Source organism: Crocuta crocuta, unplaced genomic scaffold (assembly GCF_008692635.1).
Source record: "Crocuta crocuta isolate KB4526 unplaced genomic scaffold, BGI_CrCroc_1.0 scaffold125, whole genome shotgun sequence".
In the NCBI taxonomy this organism is placed as follows: Eukaryota; Metazoa; Chordata; class Mammalia; order Carnivora; family Hyaenidae; genus Crocuta; species Crocuta crocuta.
The window spans coordinates 8819283-8841209 of record NW_027531143.1 but is presented as its reverse complement, the minus strand read 5'-3'; the positions used below and the strand labels follow the sequence as shown (position 1 = coordinate 8841209).

At 35.1% G+C, this 21927-nt stretch overlaps 1 protein-coding gene across 1 annotated transcript in view; it reads left to right on the top strand.

The window, feature by feature from the left end:
* The window catches only part of COL24A1 (collagen type XXIV alpha 1 chain), a 374970-nt gene that overhangs the window by 231425 nt on the left and 121618 nt on the right, over nt 1–21927 (top strand). The window contains exons 32-37 of the mRNA XM_077771041.1: nt 6981–7034; nt 17865–17918; nt 19035–19088; nt 19494–19547; nt 21210–21263; nt 21406–21513. Of these exons, the coding sequence (XP_077627167.1) occupies nt 6981–7034; nt 17865–17918; nt 19035–19088; nt 19494–19547; nt 21210–21263; nt 21406–21513 (378 nt within the window). The remainder of the gene's footprint in view (nt 1–6980; nt 7035–17864; nt 17919–19034; nt 19089–19493; nt 19548–21209; nt 21264–21405; nt 21514–21927) is intronic.

Sequence of the window (21927 nt, the reverse complement as noted above, 5' to 3'; positions counted from 1 at the left end):
TCAATATAGTATTACCATATTATCCATCAATTTCACTTTAGGTATATATCCCAAAGAACTGACAGCAGGGACTCAGACACTTTACACCAGTGTTTATAGAACAGTATTCACAATAGCAAAAAGGTAGAAAACCCAACTATCCATTCATTGATGGATGAATAGATAGATATACAAAATATGGCATACATATACAATGGAATATTATCGAACTTTAAAATGAAGGAAGTTTAAGTTTTATTTAAAGTCCAGTTAAACATACAGAGTAATAATGGTTTCAGGTGTACAATATAGTGATTCAACACTTAACGAATATCACCAGATGCTCATCACAAGTGCACTCCTTAATCCCTATTGGCTATATAGCCCATCCCTCTATCCACTACCCTTCTGGTAACTAGCTTGTTCTCTATACTTATGAGTCTGTTTGTTGATTTCCCTCTCTCTCTCTTTTCCTTTTGCTTGTTGATTTTAGCCATTCTAACAGGAGTGAAATGATATCTCATTGTAATTTTGACTTGCATTTCCCTGATGATGAGTGATGTGGAGCATCTATTCATGTGTCTTTTGGCCATCTGTATTTCTTCTTTGGAAAAGTGTCTATTCATGTCTTCTGCCCATTTTTTACCTGGGTTATTTGGGTTTTGGGTGTTGGGTTTTATAAGATCTTCATATATTTTGGATACTAACCCTTTATGAGGTATGTCATTTGCAAATATCTTCTCCCATTCTATAGATTGCCTTTTAGTTTTGTTGATTGTTTCCCTTGCTGTACAGAAGCTTTTTATTTTTATGAAATCCCAATAGTTTGTTTTTGCTTTTATTTCCCTTGCCTCAGAAGACATATCTAGAAAAATGTAACCATGGCTGATATCAAATAAGTACTGCGTGTGTTCTCTTCTAAGGATTTTGATGATGTCCTGTCCCACTTTTCGGTCTTTCATCCATTTTGGATTTATTTTTATGTCTGGTGTAAGAAAGTGGTCCAGTTTCATTCTTTTGCATGTTGTCCAGTTTTCCCAATGCCATTTGTTGAAGAGTCTGTCTTTTTCCCATTAGATATTCTATCCTGCTTTCTTGAAGATCAGTTGCCCATATAGTGTGGGTCTATATCTGGGTTTTTTATTTTGTTCCATTGATCTATGTGTTTTTGTGGCAGTATTATACTGTATTGATGACTCCAGCTTTGTAATGTAGCTTGAAGTCCAGAATTGTGATGCATCCAGCTTTGCTTTTCTTTTTCAGGATTGCTTTGGTTACTTGGGATCTTTTGTAGTTCCATACAAATTTTAGAGTTATTTGTTCTAGCTCTGTGAAAAAGGCTGAGAAGAATTGCATGATATGTATAGACTGCTTTGGGTAGTGTAGATATTTTAATAATATTTTTTCTTCTGATCAATGAACATGGAATGTCTTTCCATTTCTTTGTGTCATCTTCAGTTTTTTCATCAATATTTTATAGTTTTCAGAGAACAGGTCTTTCACCTCTTTGGTTGTGGTTATTTGGTTATGGTATCTTATATTCTTGGTGCAATTGTAAATGGGATCGATTCCTTAATTTCTCTTTCTGCTGCCTCATTATCGGTGTATAAAAATGCAACTGATTTCTGTACTTTGATTTTGTATCCTGCAACTTCACTGAATTCATTTCTCAGTTATAGCAGTTATTTTGGTGAAGTCTTTTGGGTTTTCTATATATAGTATTAAATCATCTCAAATGGTGAAAGTTTTACATCTCTCTTGCTGATTTGATGCCTTTTATTTCTTTTGGTGTCTGACTGTTGTGGCTAGGACTTCCAAAAATGTTGAATAGAATTGGTCATAGTGGACATCCCTGTCTTATTCCTGACTATAGGAAAAGCTCCCAATTTCTCCCCATTTAGGATGGTGTTAGTTGTGGGGTTTTCATATATTGCCTTTATTATGTTGAGGTAGGTTCCCTCCTAACCTACTTTGTTGATATTTTTATCATGAATGGATATTTTACTTNTATTATCTGGTTATTTTCCTTTCTTATATTAATGTGAGGTATCACATTGATTGGTTTGCAAATATTGAAGTAAAATTGCAAACTAGGAATAAATCCCACTTGATTGTAGTGAATGATTTTTTAATGTATTGTTGAATTTGATTTGCTAGTATTATTTAAGGTTTTTTGCATCTATGTTGATCAGAGATATTGGCCTATAATTCTCTCTCTCTCTCTCTCTCTCTCTCTCTCTCTTTTTGTAGTTTCTTTATCTGGTTTTGATATCAGGATAATGCTGGCCTCATAGAATAGGTGTGGAAGTTTTCCTTCCTCATCTATATTTTGGAATAGTTTGAGAAGACTAGGCACTAACTGTTCTTTAAATGTTTGGTAGAATTCACCTGTGAAGCCATCATCTAGTCTTGGACTTTGTTAGGAATTTTTTGATTACTGATTCAATTTNGATTGTTTACCTTCTCTCATTTGTGACTTTATTTGGGTCCTTTCTCATTTCTTCTTGGTAAGTCTGGCTAAAGGTTTATCAGTTTTGTTGATATTTTTCAAAGAACTCCTGGTTTCATTGATCTGTTCTATTGCAGAGGGGTTTTTTGTTTGTTTTATTTGTTTTTTTGTTTTTAGTTTCTATATCATTTATTCTTGCTCTCATCTTTATTTCCTTCCTTCTGCTGGCTTTAGATTTTGTTTGTAGTTCTTTTTTGAGCTCCTTTAGGTGTAAGGTTAGGTTGTTTATTTGAGATGTTTCTTGAGGTTGGCCTGTATTACTGTATAATTATATTTTAGGACCAATTCTGCTGCATCCCAAAGGTTTTGAACCATTCTGTTCTCAATTTTATTTGTTTCCTTGTGCTTTTTTTTCCCTTTCTTGTGTTGAGTAAAAAACCCAATGAATGTGTTAACCTATTCATTGTTTGGTAGCATATTTTTTTGTATTTGTGTTATTTGTGGACGTTTTCTTCTGGTTGACTTCTAGTTTCATAGTGTGTGGTCAGTAAAGGTGCATGGTATGACTTTAATCTTTTGTATTTGCTGAGGACTGTTTTGTGACCTAATCTGTGATCTGTTATGGAGAATTTTCCATGCGCACTTGAAAAGAATGTGTATTCTGCTGTTTTAGGATGGAATGTTCTGAATATATCTGTTAATTCCATCCAGTCCAACATGTCATTTAAAGCCACTGTTTCCTGGGGCACCTAGTAGGCTCAGTCGGTTAAGCTTCCGACTTCGGCTCAGGTCATGATATCATGGTTTGTGGGTTCGAGCCCCGCATCAGGCTCTGTGCTGACAGATCAGAGCCTGGAGCCTGCTTGAGATTATGTGCCTCCCTCTCTCTATGCACCTCCTCCGCTCACGCTCTGCCTCTCTGTGTCCCAAAGATAAATAAACATTAAAAAATAAAAATTAGAAAAATAAAGCCATTGTTTTCTTATTGATTTTCTGTTTAGATCATCTGTCCATTGAGGTAAATGGGGTGTTAAAGTTCCCTACTATTACTGTATTATTATCAATTAGTTCCTTCACATTTGTTATTGTTTTAAGTATGTGGGTACTTCCATGTTAGGTACATAAATATTTATAATTGTTATATCCTCTTGTTGTATTGTCCCCTTTACGATTATATAGGGTCCTTCTTTGTCTCTTGTTACACTCTTTGTTTTAAACTCTAGTTTATCAGGGCACCTAGGTGGCTCAGTCAGTTAAGCATCTGACTTCAGCTCAGGTCATAATCTCACGGTTCATGGGTTTGAGCCCCACATCAGGCTCTGTGCTGACAGCTCAGAGCCTGCAGCCTGCTTTGGATTCTGTATCTCCCTCTCTCTCTGCCCCTCCCCTACTTATGCTCTGTCTCTGTCTAGCTCGCTCGCTCTCTCTCTCTCTCTCAAAATTAAATAAACATTTAAAATAAGTAAAGTCAGGTTTATCTAATATAAGTATTGTTACTCTGGCTTTCTTTTGACATCCATTTGCCTGATAAATATTTCTCCATTTCCTCACTTTCAGTCTGCAGGTGTCTTTAGATCTAAAATGAGTCTTTGTAGGCAACACAGAAATGGGTCTTGTTTTTTAATCCAATCTGACACTCTGTGTCCTTTGATTAGAGTGTTTAGCCTGTGTACTGACAAAGAAATTATTGATAGATATGTTTTTATTGCCATTTTGTTACTTTTCTTGAGGTTGTTTCTTGAGATTTTCTCTGATCCTTTCTTGTCTTTTTCTCTTTCCTTGTTTTCTGAATTTCTTAGTGATCTATTTGGATTTATTTCTTTTTATTCTTTGCACATTGTTTATTAGTGGTTTTTGATGTATGGCTACCATAGATTTGTCAATAACCTCTTCTGCATATAGCAGTCTATATTAAGTTGATGGTCACTTAAGTTCGAACCCATTCTTTTCTCCTCTCCTGTCCATGTTTTAGGTATATGTTATTATATTTTGTATCCTTTACTGATTTACTGATTTTGTGTTTTTACTGCCTTTATGTTGTCACTTTTTGTCTTTCCTTTCCACTCAAAGAATTTCCTTAAATATCTCTTAAAGGGCTGGGTTAGTGGTCATGTATTCTTTCTGTTTCTGTTTGTCCAGGAAACTCTTTGTCTCTCCTTTTCTGCTGAATAATAGCCTTGCTGAATAGTGTGCTTGGCTTCCAGTTTTTTCCATTCAGCACTTCGAATATACCATGCCACTCCCTTCTGGCTTCTAAAGTTTCTGTTGAAAAACCTCCTGCTATCCTTATGGAGTTTCCCTTGTAAGTTAACCACTTCTTTTATCTTGATAATTTTAATATTTTTTTCTTTATTACCAAATTTTGCAAACCTAATTACAATGTTTCTTGGCGTGGGCCTACTTTTGTTGATTTTGATGGAATTATCTGTCCCTCCTGAAATGTATCTATTTCCTTCCCCAGATTAGGGAAGTTTTCAGCTATTATTTCCTCAGGTATATTTTCTGCCCCTTTTTTTTCTCTCTTCTGGGACTTCTGTAAAACAAATATTATGTTTAATGGGGTCACTGAGTTCCCTAAGTCTATTCTCATTTTGTATAATTCTTCCTTCTCTCTTTTGTTCAGCTTCATTGCTTTCCATTATTTTGTCTTCTAGGTCACTAATTCATTCCTCTGCTTCTTCCAACCCAATATGCATTACATCAAGTATGTTTCTAATCTCATTTATTGCACTCTTCATCTCTGATTGATTATTTTTTTAACTCTTTTTTCTCTGTGATAAGGGTTTCTCTGATGTCTTCCATTCTTTTCTCAACTGTGATGAGTATCCTTATGATCATTGCTTTAAATTCTCCAGCAGGCATGTAACTCATACATGTTTTGCTTAGATCTCTGGCCACAACCTTATCTTGTTCCTTCTTTTGGGATAAATCCCTCTGCCTTCGCATTTTGTCTAAGTCTCTGATTGCTTCTATGTGTTAGAAAAGCAAGTTATGTCTCCTATCCTGAAATTAATGGTGTTGTGAAAAAGAAGTAAGTTAGTATCCAGGGCCTGACCTTCAGGGAGTGTCTCCAGTGTGTGCTGCATATGCCCTGCTATTTTGACCCAGCTGCTCTACCCTTCAGGCCAGTCATCTACAGAGGTTCTTCTTTCCTGCTGTGGGCAATTATTGGTCGTTGGCCTGAATGTAATGAGTTGTAACTAGGTGTGCTCTAGTCTGCTTGTGAAATGAGACCCATCACCACCTCCACCAGAATTGAGGCCCTGCAAAACTCTCTGGTAGGGAGATGTGGTATGGTCAGGGATTTGAGTTGGTCCCCTTCCAGAGGAGCCTGCCACAATGGGACTGAGGGAGGCATGACTGAGAAAGGCAGTTCCACCAGAGTGCAGGGATGTGGGGTTTAGTGTAAGCATAGTAGGGAGACAGTGCCAGCACCGCATTGCTTCCTGCAGGTGGTTCTGTGTTTATACTGAGCAATGGGGAAGAGAAATGGTGCTGGCAGCAACTTTGTTCCCAGAGAAGTGGAGAGGCATCTCCCTGAAAGCTGCCTCTCAGAGACCTACTCCAAGAAGAGTGAATAATCTCCCCACTGTGCCTCCGGAGTTCTTCAGATTATTGTTACCACACTGTATGCCCCTAGGTTGTTTGCCTGTCCTCTGTCCAAGAGTAGTGCAGTGCTCTTCAGGCTTTATCCCTGCCAATACTGCTGACCTTTAAAACTCTCGACTTTAAGCCCCATTATGTGCAAACACTCACAAAATAAAGCCCTTCTCATTTTCAATAGCTATGGGAAACATTCTCCTTGTGCATTCTGCTGTGTGTCCCCCTCTGTCTCTCAACCTTCTCCAAAACCATTACTCCCTCCCCTCCACAGCAGCCAGGATCCATTTCTTCCCTAAACCATGTCTCTGTACTTCCTGCCTTCTTCAATGTGACCTCTCTTCTCCTTTTAGTTGTGGAGTTCTGTCAGTCTTCAGGTTGATTTCTGGGTTACTTAGGATGATTTTATAGTTACCTTTTATTTGTGGGATGAGGTGAGCCTAGGGTCTTCTTACTCCACCACCATCTCCTCCTTTCCAAAAATGAAGTTTTGATACATGTTACAACATTGATGAAACTTGAGGACATTACGCCACATGAAAAAGTCAGAGATGAAAGAACAAATGTGGTATAACTCTTCTTATATAAGGCACCCAGGGAAATCAAATTAGAGGCAGAACACAAGAACTGTGGTTTCCAGGGGAACTGTGGAGAGGAAAGGGGTGTTTTTTAATGGTATAAAATTTCAGTCTGGGAAGATAAAAAGTTCTGAAAATAAATAGTGATGACAGTAGTGCAACAATGTGAAGGTACTTAATACCACAACACTGCACACTTAAAAAGTATTAAAATCGCAAATTTTATGTTATGTATATTTTACCACAAAAAGAAAAGAGAGAACAGAGGTAGACAGAAAAGTTAGGTGAGAGGATTGTAAAGGAAAGGCGAGGTAAGGAAACTAAAACATTTTTAAGCATCACTTTTTCTTCATATTTTTCCTTTGTTTATTCAGGGTTTACAAGGACCTCCTGGGAGTACAGGAGACAGAGGACCTGAAGGAGAACCAGTAAGTTTACCTTTATATTTTTCGAATTGTGTTTTCCTCATAATATACATTTATCTTTCTGTTATTGCCCTCCTGTGCTGTGCTGGTACATTTTTGAAAGCAGAATTTATCATGGGCACCTAATTATATAGAAAATATTTTGCTGTGAATATAGTTTTTATTACCTTTCTAGTCTTATATAGTCAAATGTTCCTATCTTTCTGGAACTGCTAATGCTTGACATATTTCTCTTTTCAACAAAACCAGCTCTGTTTTATTGGCTCGCAGAAATTTTCTTTGTGAATGGCTAACTGTTCTTACAGTGATTATTACATTGCCACACACACACAATCATATTTTTGTGGCCAACTCTGTAATGAAATACCATACAAAGAAGCCAAACTCTACATCTGATGGGCCCAAATGTACAAACAGGACAGAAACGCTGGTACACCAGTAATGCAAAATCTGACATCACAGTTTCATAAATGTGATTCAGTTACAAAATTTCCATGGAAAATGATTGTGAAAAGGAAAGGCTTTGTCACACCTACTGTCTCACAACTTATTCTTTATTTCCTATGAAGTCATTCTTCTGGTTAATAGTATCAGATGTAATACGCTGTAACATGCTTGTAAGATTTATAATACAGTATAGTCTTACAAACTCTGCTGGGTTGATCTTATCTATTAGTTGACCCAAACGTTTACAGGTGGCCTTTTCATAATTCATTTAGCTAGTAGCAAGTGGAAAATTTAATAGTCAAAGAGCTACTCTTACCAAACTATGTTCATTTCCTCCTTTACATATTTAACCTCTGGTGTAAGCTCTCCAAGCAATAAGTGAAGATTTAACTGTATATATAAATCTCTCTAAAGAAAGAATTTTAAAAGTGGTGTTTATTTTACCAAACGAACTCCTCTTCATTCTCTCCCTGTTTTATATCTCTTGTTGTTCCAGTCCTAATCTTTATTTGACTAAAAATAATGCAATCCTCTTTAACATTATTTACTTAAATATCTCTTTCTTCTAAATGTTTATAGCTCTTTGAAGTTAGAGACCATTTTTCTCACATTTGTCATCCTGCCTGGTATAATGCCTGGCATATTAGATCTATTTAGTGTATGTTTGTCAAAGTGAATTAACAAAAGGTCTTATACCCAGAAGCATAATCAGTTAGCCAGTAATATTAGATGAAGTGAAATGCAATGGAAACTAACTTAATAAGGACCAGATTTAAGTAAAGTACGTCAAAAGAGCTATGGCCACAGCAGAGACAGTATCTTGGGTTTTATACAAGAAAATATTTGTTACTATAAGTATAAACCATTAAATAGTTTAATAGCACCTAAAAGTTGATATTCAGGTCACTGGGTCAGTGGGGCTGGTAAATAAAATACATTATAAGTTTATAATGGATATGATGGGCTTTGTTTCATATATTTGAGCTGCCTAGTTAAATTATAGAAAAGAAAGGAAGTAAATTGGTGAAATGAGAGACACAGAAGATATTTGGAGATTTATATTTTGAGAATAATAAAATAGAGAGGACTACATCTTTTCTATAGTCAACACCTCTTAGAGTTGTCTTTTTTCCCAGATGAGATTCAAACTAGCTTTCTCATTGCAGTGCAAATATTGGGGTTTGGATAGTTGACCACTCATTCTGTCAATAAATATTTATTACTGCCTGCACTGGGAGTGTAGTGGTAAGTATGAAGGTTTCAGTCTAATGATATAAATATGTACTAATTAGATTATCACAAAGATAAATGGAAAAAAAAACTGAGATAAATGCTGTGAAGTACAGGAATTCAGTTCTAGCAATGTATAACAGATAAACGATCCATAGGGAAGGCTTCCAGAGGAGGAGCATATGAGCTAGGATCTGAATAATGAATAGTAGTTAGTTAGGCAAAGATGGGGAGAGGTCATTTTAGAGAGAACATGAGCTGAAAGGAAGCTCTACATATTTATTTGAAGTTCTTAAACAAGACTAGCATGGTGGGGGCACAGAGTCGGGTGGGAAGTAAGGGTAAGACAAGGATGGAAAAAGAGGCAGAGAACAAAACATGTAGCTTTATGAACCCTATTCATAGGGCTTGTATTTTCATCACAGGAAGAAAGTGATGTCACTGAAGAGATAGGGCTAGTTTTTTTTTTTTTTTTATCATATTATTGTTTTGTAAAGATTATCCAAACAAATTGGAAGGGACTAGGAATGGATAAGAACTGCTTTCTGTTGCAATAATCCAAATATGAGATGGTAGAACCCTTTTGATTAGCAGAGAAAAGTGTATAGATATAAAAGATTTAAAAGGAGATATAAAACCTATAGAAATAGACTTTCCATATATCAAGTATGATTCCTAAGAGTCTGCCTGACCCAAATAAATATTTTTGATATCTTTAAATATTGAAAACTGCCTTTAAAAAGGAAGATGAGGGGAATGCTATAGTTTAAAAAAATTAATTCTTAATAAGCTTGCCCTCCAATTTAAAAAAATATTATTTTCTGTGTACACTTCCTTAGTTGAATACCAGAAGTCACTTCCACTTACCTTAAAAGATAATTAACAGGATTCTCAGGTTAATTAAAAGTGTATGATAAAACCTAACATTAAATTTCTTATGACGATACTAAAAATGGCAGTGGTTCTAGAAACAATGAAAGAAGATCCTATATCAGTGTCTCAGTAAAATTTTGACAATACTAAAGTCATACAAAAAAGAAAAAGCTAGAGATGAATTTCAGTTAAATACCAAAAATATCATGTAAAATCAACTATATAAAAAGAATTGATGAAGTGAAAGACAAATGAAGCAAAAAGGAATTACAAAAAAGGGGAAATTACTTAATATTAAGAAATCCATCATATAACATATTATAGATATACTGGGAAAATACTAAAAACAAGTGCTCATTAAAATTCAACAACTACTCTTGATTTGTTAAAATATATACTAAAACGATTTCTGGTCTGAATTGTAAGGAACTTGGAAGCTGTCGTTCCCCTTCTTACAATAAGGAAAAAGCCAAGCAAACTGAACATCAACAACACTTTTTAGATCATTGAGGTCAAAGGACAAACTGTTGCCTGAAAACTGAAAGAAAGACAGACAGGAGAATACAGAGAAGCAGAGCTTACCAGAAGCAGAAGCCTGTAGTTGGATGGTAGGAGTACTTTAAACTATAATTGACAAATCGCTGAAGATACAATTTAGACAATCTTAAGTGTTAAAAAACTGAGGGGCCCTTTCTGGGGCAAGGCCCCACATGTTCCTGAGTTTTACCACCAGGAGATGTGCTAGGTTCTCACTGTAAAGTTCAGAGAAATATCTATTTCTGTGTCTAACAGTGGGATGAGAAAAGTAACCATTTTGAAATATACCCAGAGTTCTCTGTTCTCCTTAACAAGGCTTCCCCTCAAGGGAAACTGTTTTGTCAGAGCTAACTGATTGGGGTTTTCCTGAAACCTATTGAACTGGGGAGAACAGTTCCCAACCCTAGCCACTTCTAGTCTTGGACATGGCGGAAAGGAAATATCCCAGTTCGGGCTCACTACAGGACTGAGACATAATCATAAAGCTCTAGAATGCTTCTCCCCAACCCCCTTAACTTAGCACCACATAAATAGGGCTCCTATATAATAGCTGAGGATTATAGCTAAAAGCACTACAGACACAGACTCTATTAAAGGTGTCTCTGGGAAAGCCTGAAGACAATGGACAAGACAAATACAATGACACTAGGAGGAAATTTATCCTCTGACACCATAGTGCAGCAAACAGTAAACACAGCCTAATTCACAGCCAGATGATGTAAAACCTTACACTAAAGACCTATTTGCCTCAGGTCCTTTTACCTGATACATTTTATTTGACTTTCAACAACAACAAAATTAGAGGGCATGATAAATGGGGAAAAAACCGTCTGAAGAGGCAAAGCAAGCATCGGGAACAGACTCAGATATGTCAGAGGTTTTGAAATTTTCAGACTGGGAATTCAAAAATAAATTAGAATTAGATTTTCTCAGACAAGCAAAAACTGTTGGAATTTGTCACTAGTAGACCAGCCTAGTAAGAAATGTTAAAAGAAGTTCTTCATAGAGAAGGAAAATGATATAGATGAGAATCTAGAATAGAAGAAAGGAAAAGCTTTAGAAGGAATATATAAAAGTAAAATCAAATCATTTGTTTTTCTTATCCTTAATAGAAGAGGTAATTTGTACAAAATAATAATTGCAACAGTGTATCTAATCTCATTTTAGGGATAAGTATAGTGATACAATGTTATTTGAAAATAGACTTGGATTAATTGTAAATATACATTCCAAACTCTAGAGAAACCACTAAAAATTTTTTAAAGAAGTATAATTGATATGATAAAATAAGAGAGAAAATGGAATTAATTTAAATTCACAGTAGGCTCAAAAAAAGAGTGGAAGACAAAACAAAGAAAGGACAAGAGTAACAAATAGAAAACAGTAACAAAGTATGTATGAACTCAACTATGTGGAAAACCCCAAACAATTGACAAAAACAAGCAAAAACAAAAACAAAAAATACCACTCCTGGAACCAATAAGCAATTATAACAAGGTTGCAGGTGGGGTGCCTGTGTGGGTCAATTGGCTAAGCATCCAACTCGATTTCAGCTTAGGTCATGATCTCATAGGTGTGACTCTGTGTTAACAGCACGGAGCCTGCTTAGGATTCTCTCTCTCTCCTCTCTCTCTCCCTCTCTCTCTCTCCCCCCCCCCCCCTAATCTCTCTCTCTCTCTGATCTTCCCCTGCTCTCTCTCTCACATACACTCTTTCTCTTAAAATAAATAAGTAAAACTTTAAAAAAATAACAAGATTTCAGGATATCAGGATATAAGATTAGTAAACAAAAGTCAGTTGCTTTCTTATGTATCACATTAAGCAAATGGAATTTGATATTTAAAACACAACACCATTTCCATTAGCATCAAAAATAGAAAAGAAATAGGCATAAGAGTCTCTTGTGGTTTGTTTCCCTCTCTCCTCTCCCCCCACCCACCCGCTTACCATTTGTTCATCTGTTTTGTTTCTTAAATTCTACATGAGTGAAATTGTATGGTATTTTTCTTTCGCTCAGTGACTAATTTTGTTTAGCATAATACATTCTAGCTCCATCCATGTCATTGCAAATAGTAAGATTTCAATATGTTTGTGTGTGTGTGTGTGTGTGTATCACAACTTTTTTATCCATTCATCAGTTGATGGACTAAAAAAAATACATATAAATCTAACAATATACACAGAATATATTTAAGGAAAACTACAAAACTGATTAAAGAAATAAAAGAAGATCTAAATAAATGGAGAGATATTCCATGTTTATGGATAGGAAGATTTACTATTATTAGGGTGTCACAAATTGATCTATAGATTCAATGCAATTCTAGTCAAATTATTAACAATTTACTCCATTAGATACTGATAAAGAAATTCTACAGTTCATATGGAAAGGCAAAAGATCCAGCAGAGCCAACATGATATTGAAGAACAAAGTAAGAAGACTGACATTACCCAACTTAAAGACTTAATATAAACTATTCAAGACAGTATAGTAGGAAAAGACAAATAGATAATTTGAACAGAATAATGAGCCCAGAAATGGAAGTCCACAAATACAGTCAACTGATCTTTGGCAAAGTTGCAAAGACAATTCAGTGGACAGTCTTTTCAATAAATAGTGCTAGAACAGCTAGGTATCCACATAAGAACAAAAAACAAAAAATAAATAAAACAAGGATCTAGACAAAGACCTTAAGCCTTTCAAAAAATTAACTAAAAATTGGGGCACCTGGGTGGCTTAGTCGGTTAAGCATCCGACTTTCGCTTAGGTCATGATCTCGCGGTTCGTGGGTTCGAGCCCTGCGTCGGGCTCTGGGCTGGCTGCCAGCTCAGAGCCTGGAGTATGTTTCAGTCTGTGACTACCTCTCTCTCTTACCCTCCCCTGCTCACGCTGTCTCTCTCTCTCTCCTAGAAATAAATAAAAAACATTAAAAAAAAATTTAAAAAAAAAAATTAACTAAAAATGGATGATAGACCTAAATTTAAAATGTATAACTGTGAAACTTCTATAAGATAACCTAAGAGCAAAATCACTGATCTTGGATTTAGCAATGACTTTCTGTATATAACACCAAAAGTATTACTTGTGAATGGAAAAATTGATAAGTTGGTTTTCATTAAAATTAAAAACTTCTACTCTGTGAAAGACATGTTAAGAGAATGAGAGGGATTCAACACACTGGGAGAAAACATATGCAAAATGCGTATCTGATAAGGAACTTGTATACACAGTACATTAAGAACTCTTAAAAGCTAACAGTAAGGGGCGCCTGGGTGGCTCAGTTAAGCATCTGACTTCAGCTCAGGTCATCATCTCACAGTTTGTGAGTTTGAGCCCCACGTTGGGCTCTGTGCTGACAGCTCAGAACCTGCATGCTGCTTCAGATTCTGTGTCTGCCTCTCTCTACCCCTCCCCCTCTCGTGCTCTGTCTCTCTCTCTCTCAAAAATAAATAAACGTTAAAAAAATTTTAAAGTTAACAAAAAAAAAAATTTTTAAAGTTAACAATAAGGAAACAAACAATCCATTTAATAAAGTAGGCAAAAAATCTGAACAGACACTACACCAAGGACACACAGATGGCAAAGAAGCATACTTATCATATGTCATCAGAGAAGTACAAATTAAAACAACAGTGACATATTATTACATACCTGGATGAATGGCTAAAATCCAAAACACTGACAATACCAAATGTTAGCAAAGATATGAAATGACGGAGCTCTCATTCATTGTTGAATGGTACAGCAACTTTGGAACACAATTTGGCAGGTTTTTACAGAGCTGAACATATTCTTACCATTATGATCCAGCAGTCATGCTCCTGAGTATTTACCAACACAAGTGGAAAACTTAATGTCCACATAAGAACCTGCACATGAATATTTATAGCAGCTTTATTCATAGTTGCCCAAAGTAGAAGAAGCAACTGATACGTCCTCAAAAGGTAAATGGATAAACAAAATGTGGTACATCCATATAATGGAATATTATTCATCAATGAAAAGAAAAGAGCTATTAGGCCACAAAAAGACCAAAGAACCTTTAAGTGCTTCCTGATAAGTAAAAGAAGCCAGTCTGAAAAGTCTAAATGCTGAACAATTCCCATTATATGACATTCTGGAAAAGGCAAAGCTATAGAAACACCAAAAAGACCATGGTTGCCAGGTGTTGGGGGAAGAGGACCAGGGATGAATGGGGGGGAAATGGGGCAATTTGGGAACAGTGAAACTATTTCGTATGATACTGTCATGATGGATACATGATATTATACATTTCTCAGAACTCATATAACTGTACAACACAGAGTGAACCCTAATATAAGCTGTGGACTTTAGTTAGTAATAGTTTATCAATATTGGTTAATCAGTTATAACAAATGTAAAATATTAATAATAGGGAAAACTGGGCAGTAGTGGTATGTGGGGACTCTGTACTTTGTGTTTACTTTTTCTATAAATCTAAAACTTCTCTAAGAAATAAAGTTTATTAATTAAAATGAAATACTCTAGTAACATAAGCATAGTTCTGTAACAAGGTAAAGTAGCTTATCTTATATCTGCACCCAACCTACTAAGAAACACTGAAACACTAGAAGCGTAAGAACCACAAGATAAGACTGCTGTCACTATATTTTCTAACACTATTCAAAACGTTTTAACTAGTGTAGTAGTATATGACACAGAAATGATCATATAAGGAAAGGAAACCTTTATTATTTAGTGACGTTTCACCCCAAAGTGTATAAAACCTAAAGACTTAATTCTGTATTTTCCAATTTCTGAGATAGAGTAATATAGTGGCAAGACATAAATAGATATTGTTGAAAATCAGTTTTCTCTAGGGGCGCCTGGGTGGCTTAGTCGGTTAAGTGTCCGACTTTCGCTCAGGTCATGATCTCGCGGTTCGTGGGTCCGAGCCCCGCGTCGGGCTCTGTGCTGACTGCCAGTTCAGAGCCGGGAGCCTGTTTCAGTCTGTGACTTCCTCTCTCTCTGACCCTCCCCTGCTCATGCTGTCTCTCTCTCTCCTAGAAATAAATAAATTTAAAAAAAATCAGTTTTCTCTATTCAAGTAATAAAATATAATAGAAAAAAATATCCCACTCTAGATAGAAACAAAACATAATAAATAAGGATACATTTAATTAGAATTGGATGGGACACATATGAAGACAACTTCAAAAATTCATTAAGAGACCTAGAAACAGACTTAAGTAGAAAGTCAAATATTACCTAACTGAAAGATTGATAATTTTTAAAATTAATGTATTAAGGATGCCTGGGTGGCTTAGTCAGTTAAACCTTTCTCTCTCAAAATAAAGAAACAAACTTTAATTTTAAAATGTCTAAAAGAAAGAATATAGAATAATTAATGGAAAAAGGTGTTTTAATCTTAAATGTGATGGAAAAAGTCTTAAAAGATTAACAGATTTAACAGTGATCATATGTAGGGGGAAAATTTATCTTTAACAATATATTTTTTAAAACCTATTTATTTATTTTGAAAGAGAGAGTATATATTCACGAGTGGAGGAGGGGCAAAGAGAGAGGGAGAGAGAGAATCAGAGACCGACATGGGGTTTGAAGCCATGAACTGTGAGACCAAAATCACGAGTCAGATGCTTAACCAAATGAGCCACCCATGCACCCCAATAATATATTTTTAAAATAAAATAATGAACTACATACTGGGAAGATGTTAACAGTAAAATAGGATACCTAAAAGTCTGTGTCCACAACACATAAAAAACTCATACAAATTTTTTAAATGACTCCCAAAATACATAGGCAAAAGACATGATCAAGCAACATATAGAATATTACAGATAGCTGATAAACAAATAACAAAAACAATATTCAGCCTCGCTCATAGTTAAATATATACACATTTTAAGATAAGAGATTGTCCATCAAATTAATGAGGAATTAAAAAAATAATATCTTGTGTTGGCATGAATTCAATGAAATGGGTTATACTTTTATATGCTACTTGTGAAAAGTTAGTTATTGCAATCTTTCCGGAAATGTACTTGACTTTGTGACCAAATAGTGGTACATTTCAGACTCTCTTCTAAGGGAGAAAATTCAGAATACACACAGAGACTTCTGCACAGACATGTTTCTCTCATGTCTTTATAATAGTGTAGAAACACATTGTGAGGAGAAATAATAAATTTTAAAATAATATACATAATATTTAATGAGCCATAAATGAAAAGCATCAGTGACTTCTTAATACCTTTAACGGCTTATGCTACTGAGTGGAAGACAACATCTGTGACACCTGAGCTCCAACCTTACAATCCTACCATTCAAATATTTATCTCAGCTATTTGACAATATCACCCGATGATACAGGTTTTAATATTCACTGATAGAGTCCAACATGCAGAATAATAAATCTAGTAAAGTAATATTTACTGTAAAGAAGATATAGAAACAATATAAATGTCTGATATTAAGAAAATGACTCAATTATGGTACTATAGAATATGAGATGAATGGATATTATATATCTGTTGAACAAGTTGTTATAAAGTATTTACGATAACATAGTAAAATATATTCAGAATAGAATCTTAAACATAAAACAGAGAAATGTAAAGTTATTTATAAGTATGCTCCCACAATAGAACTAGAAGGAAATATGTAATATTTACAGTGAATGGTATATGTACTTACTATAGACTTAATCTGGTTTTTTGGTACTTTCCATACTTTTCAAATATTAAAATGAACATTGCTGGCTGTAACAATTCAGAAAACAGTTGTAGATAACCGATGATAGCCCATTTTTTTCTTCCCATTACTATACTTTTTTAAGTGAGGTGTTCACAAAATTGTTAGGGAGTATAATCTCATAGAAAATTTTAACTATCTTGTTATTTTCTCAATCTAAGAAAACAGCTTCTTTGTCCTGTCTTTCTTAAAAGGTCAAAAAGTGTAAGTAGCTTCTTTGGATGACTGGAGAAATAGCATTAAAATGTAGTTGCTAAATAAGTATTAATTTATCTAAAATAATGCTAGCCAGTGAAATGGCTTCCACACACTAAGAAGATCCTTTGAGTTAATCTAATGTTTATGCAGTAAACTAATTATTCAATATTTGTTTACTTGAAATTTGCTATTCAATATTATAGTTACCAAAATTCCAATGAAGCCTCAACATGCATATATTGCATCTTAGTGATTATCTCATATGGGTAAACCACGTTGCATCTATTCATGTGAAACAGAGGCATTGTTCAACTGGACTCACTCACTACCATATAAACTCCAACATATTTTTATTTCATTTGAGAACATAAATTTGCTTCTTTAAAAATGCTGTTTTGGGGTCACGTATTTGCCAGGAATATTCAGTAAAAATATCATTGTCATATCCATTAAATAAGATAACTTTTGAAAACCCTTAGCATGATATCTAATATTAAGTCTTTGATAAATGTTTATTGAAGGGATGAATGAATTAGGGAATGAAAGATAGTATCCTTTCTTTCTTTTTCTTTTGAATGCAGACGTAGCCTAATACTACTCACATAAGCACACACACATACACACACACACAAAACAAATAAATCAACTATAAAATTATAATTTTGTTTATACAAAAGTAAAGTCATACATTGTTAAATGAATTATGTATTCTATTACATATGATACTCTATAAATTGCATATTTAGATGCATAAATTAATTGAAATATAGAGTAACTATGATTCTCAGACCTTAAATTTTATTTTAATGTAGGGACCACGAGGATTGCCAGGTGAAGCTGGACCTCCTGGAGAAATGGGTGCTGAGGTAATTTGTTTGTGCTTCTTTCTTTTTATTTCATCCATACTCAGTACATTTTATAAGACTCCTCAAGGTGAAGTTGCTATATTAGTTATATATATAAAGAATAATTCTGTAGTGTTGTGTTGCATATTCAGAAAACAAAGCCTAAAATTCCATTAACAATAGGGATGACTGTTGTGTGAACCTAATTTTATACACATAAAGTTCCCTCTTTTTTTAAGTTTTTATGTAAATTCCAGTTAACCTACAGTGTAATATTAGTTCCAGCGTACAGTAGCGTGATTCAACACAGATCATAACAGGTGCACTCCTTAATCCCCATCACCTATTTAACCCATATCCCCACCTACCTCAGAACTACTGAAGAATCACTGGAAGATAGAAAGGAAACAGGAAGCTTTTGGTCAAGATAGGTTTGTGAGGTAATGCTTTAAACTATCTCTCTACTCCAAAAACATGGGAATTACAGAATACGTATATATGTGTTTATAATTATTCATATACACATGTAAAAGAGAGAGAAGAGAAGAAGAAGGTGGAATGAGGAAGGGGAGAGGGGAGAGTATCTATAATATGCTCAAAACGAGATAAATATCCCGGAAGCATCTTTGAAACAAAAAACAATACAACAGCAGTTGTAGGAGCTCCAGGCCTAGAGGTAGCCAGAGGCTGCAGGAAGTTTGTTTTCTTCCTGGTAAAAGGTAAAAGGAAGTGTGCTCCAAAGGGCTCAACAGAAATGGATGGTAAGCGTAAAAAGTGAAAAAAAAACAAAAACAATATTATGTAAGAATATGAGAGTAGAAAATTAGAAGAGGAAATGGGACGTGATTTCTCTTTGGCCAAGGATTAAAAGATGAGAGGAAGAATTTGAAGAAACTGGTCTTAAAACGCCTAACTTAGATGATGTTGTTTTAGCACTTGAACTGTTAGAAGGTCCCAGAATTATCTGGTCTAATGCGAAGACATTTATAAAGTGGCAACAAAACTACTTGAACATAGATATGTGAACATAGATATCTCACCGTTGGGTTAAAAACTACTACAGTCTTCTTATAAAGTTGTTAATGCCCTTGCAATTGGTGAAGGAATGTATACAATGTGTCAAATCTTCTCTTCTAGGGCCCTTCAGGTATTGAAGGAGAATCAGGTCTGCAAGGTGAACCAGGTGCAAAGGTAACCTTCCTAAATAGTGAAAGGAATGGTCTCTAAACTTTCACCACTGAATCCCCTATGTTTGCCACATTTTGGCAAATACCTATCATTCTGAAAGCAAGTGAAGGATAGCAGATAAAAATAGGAAGTGTTGTCAAATAAGTCAGAAAAAATATCTATCTGTCTGTCTCTGTGTGTGTGTGTGTGTGTGAGAGAGAGAGAGACAGACAGACAGAGAGAGAGTGAGAGAAAGAGAGAAGAAATACAAATGATAAATTAATGGGGCAAAATATTATCAATAAATTAATATGGGAAAAAGAAACAAAATGGGAAGTGTTTTGAAACTCCTATCCTTATGATCTGCCTTCCACAATTATTAGATATGTTGTTTTAGCAGTTGTTTAATCTTTCCCTTTGTTTCTTCAGGGAAATGTTGGACCTACAGGCAATGCTGGAGTTGCTGGAGAACCAGGGTTACGGGTAAATGCTAGGAACCATTTTAATGGACTGGCCTATATAATTCAGAGACTCAAAACCTAATATATATAAAGCCTTAAAAATGCATATTAAACCTTTCTGGTGCCTAAAAGAAAACATTTGTCCTAATTTCATATTTCCGAAGCTGCACACATTGTCCTGTACACATTGTATTAGTAGTATTTGGAGTCCTAACCTCATACATCCTTTTGCTCAGTATTGGGTATAGTCTGCAGAATGCTTCACATGCATGCAGAGTCCCTGTGATTGTCACTAATGTTAGCATTAAGAAGAAATTCACAGAGGCACCTGGGTGGCTCAGTCGGTTGAATATCCAACTCTTGATCTCAGCTCAGATCATAATCTCATGGTTTATGGGATCCAGCCCCTCATTGTGCTCTGTGCTGAGCATGAAACCTGCTTGGAATTCTTTCTCTCCCTCTCTCTCTGCCTCCCTAAATAAATAAATAAATAAATAAATAAACATTTTTAAAATACACTTAAAAAAAAGAAGAAATTCACGTAATAGCAATCAACTCTCAGGATATTTCCTGACATAACAAGGCAAGCAAATGATCACAGTCTAATTTACATTTTAAAAACAGTCTAGAGTCACACAAAGTTTACCAAGATTCAAGGAAAAAATTGTAAATAAGTATAATTAGATAGCTAACAAAAGTTATTCTAATATAGACAGCCTTTAAGCTGTGGTAAGTCTTTCCCAAGATAATTTAAAGAGACACTTGCATACTAAAAGACAAAGTAGGGTGATATATTTTACATCCAGTTTCTTTTTCATTTTCATTCTATGTGCAGAGGGTTGGGTAATGTAAGTGTGAGTGGTAACAGCAATGGGGCAACTGTGAAGATACACTAATTAAGCTATTTTTCAAATATTTCAGGTAATAAGAGAGCCCGTATTACTTTAATAGCTCCATAGAGTATGGCTATACATTCTGTTAAATTCTATAATTAAGAAGACAGCTTCTTGGGGTGCCTGGGTGGCTTAGTCGGTTAAGCGTCCGACTTTCGCTTAGGTCATGATCTCGCGGTTCATGGGTTCGAGCCCCGCGTCGGGCTCTGTGCTGACTGCCAGCTCAGTCAGCTGAGTCTGGTTTCAGCTCACTGAAACCTGTTTCAGAGTCTGCCTCCCNCCCAAAAAAAAAAAAAAAAAAAAAAAAAAAAGACAGCTTCTTGACGTACCAGGGCCACTGTTGTTGCCGCTCCTCTGTAAAAGAGAAAATCCAGACCATAAAATTCTTGTACACTGATTTTAACTAAATTAAGTCATATTAATCCATTTAGTTCAGGACAGCAAGGTACTACAATTTTAAGAAATGTAGTATTTACAGCCTTTGAACTTATAACTATATAAACTTTCAGAGATACAAAATGAATATATATTTTCTCTTAATTATCTAAAAGTTAATATTCTGGAACCATCTTATATTTGAATTTCTAATACTGACTCTTTAAATCATCTTCAGAGCTATTCCAAGCAAATTATATCAAGTTTATTACATTGACAAATATTCCTTATAAATAAAGTAGAAGTAGTAATAAATATACAAAAACCTGCTACTTTCTATAGATATCAGGAAAAAAATAAGCTAAAGTGAATGATTTAGCTAAACAATAAATCTTACTGTTTTTGGTACAAAATAGGGTGAACCAGGAGCACCTGGAGAAGAAGGCCTCCAGGGAAAAGATGGATTAAAGGTAAATTATACTTTCTCATTATGTATAAATTTTTATGAAATCATTAAAATATGACATAATGTTCCAAACAAAACTCTGCTTATTGTGTGCTATAATTATTTTATTACTCTCACCTTTCTTAAAAATTTTTACTGGGTTACAGGGGAGCCCAGGAGGAAGGGGTCTTCCTGGAGAGGATGGAGAAAAAGGAGAGACAGGCTTACTGGGGGCTCCAGGACCCTTGGGTGGACCAGGTCTGATGGGTCCTCCGGTGAGTAGTGCTGGCTTCATTTTTGAGTACCAGTGAACTCAGTCCCCTACATGTACACACACACACAGACACAAACACACCTACATTCTGATCCCCTTATATGTCCATTGGGTCATTGAAAGTGTGGAACTGTGGCTGGAGAGAAGGCCATACCAGGGGCTGATTATCAGCCTACTTAACATCCAAGGAAGAAAGACACTTTTTCCATGTGTCACACAAGTCCTTGAAGTTTTTTACTGCCACTTTGAGATATAATAGACAAATAACATTGTGTAAAACAGTGTGATGATTTGATATACATATATATGTATATATACATACACATATACTATGTATCATATATATACATATGATTACCAAATAGAATTAGTTAATACATCCACCATTTCAGTTACCTTTTTGTGTGTCTGATAA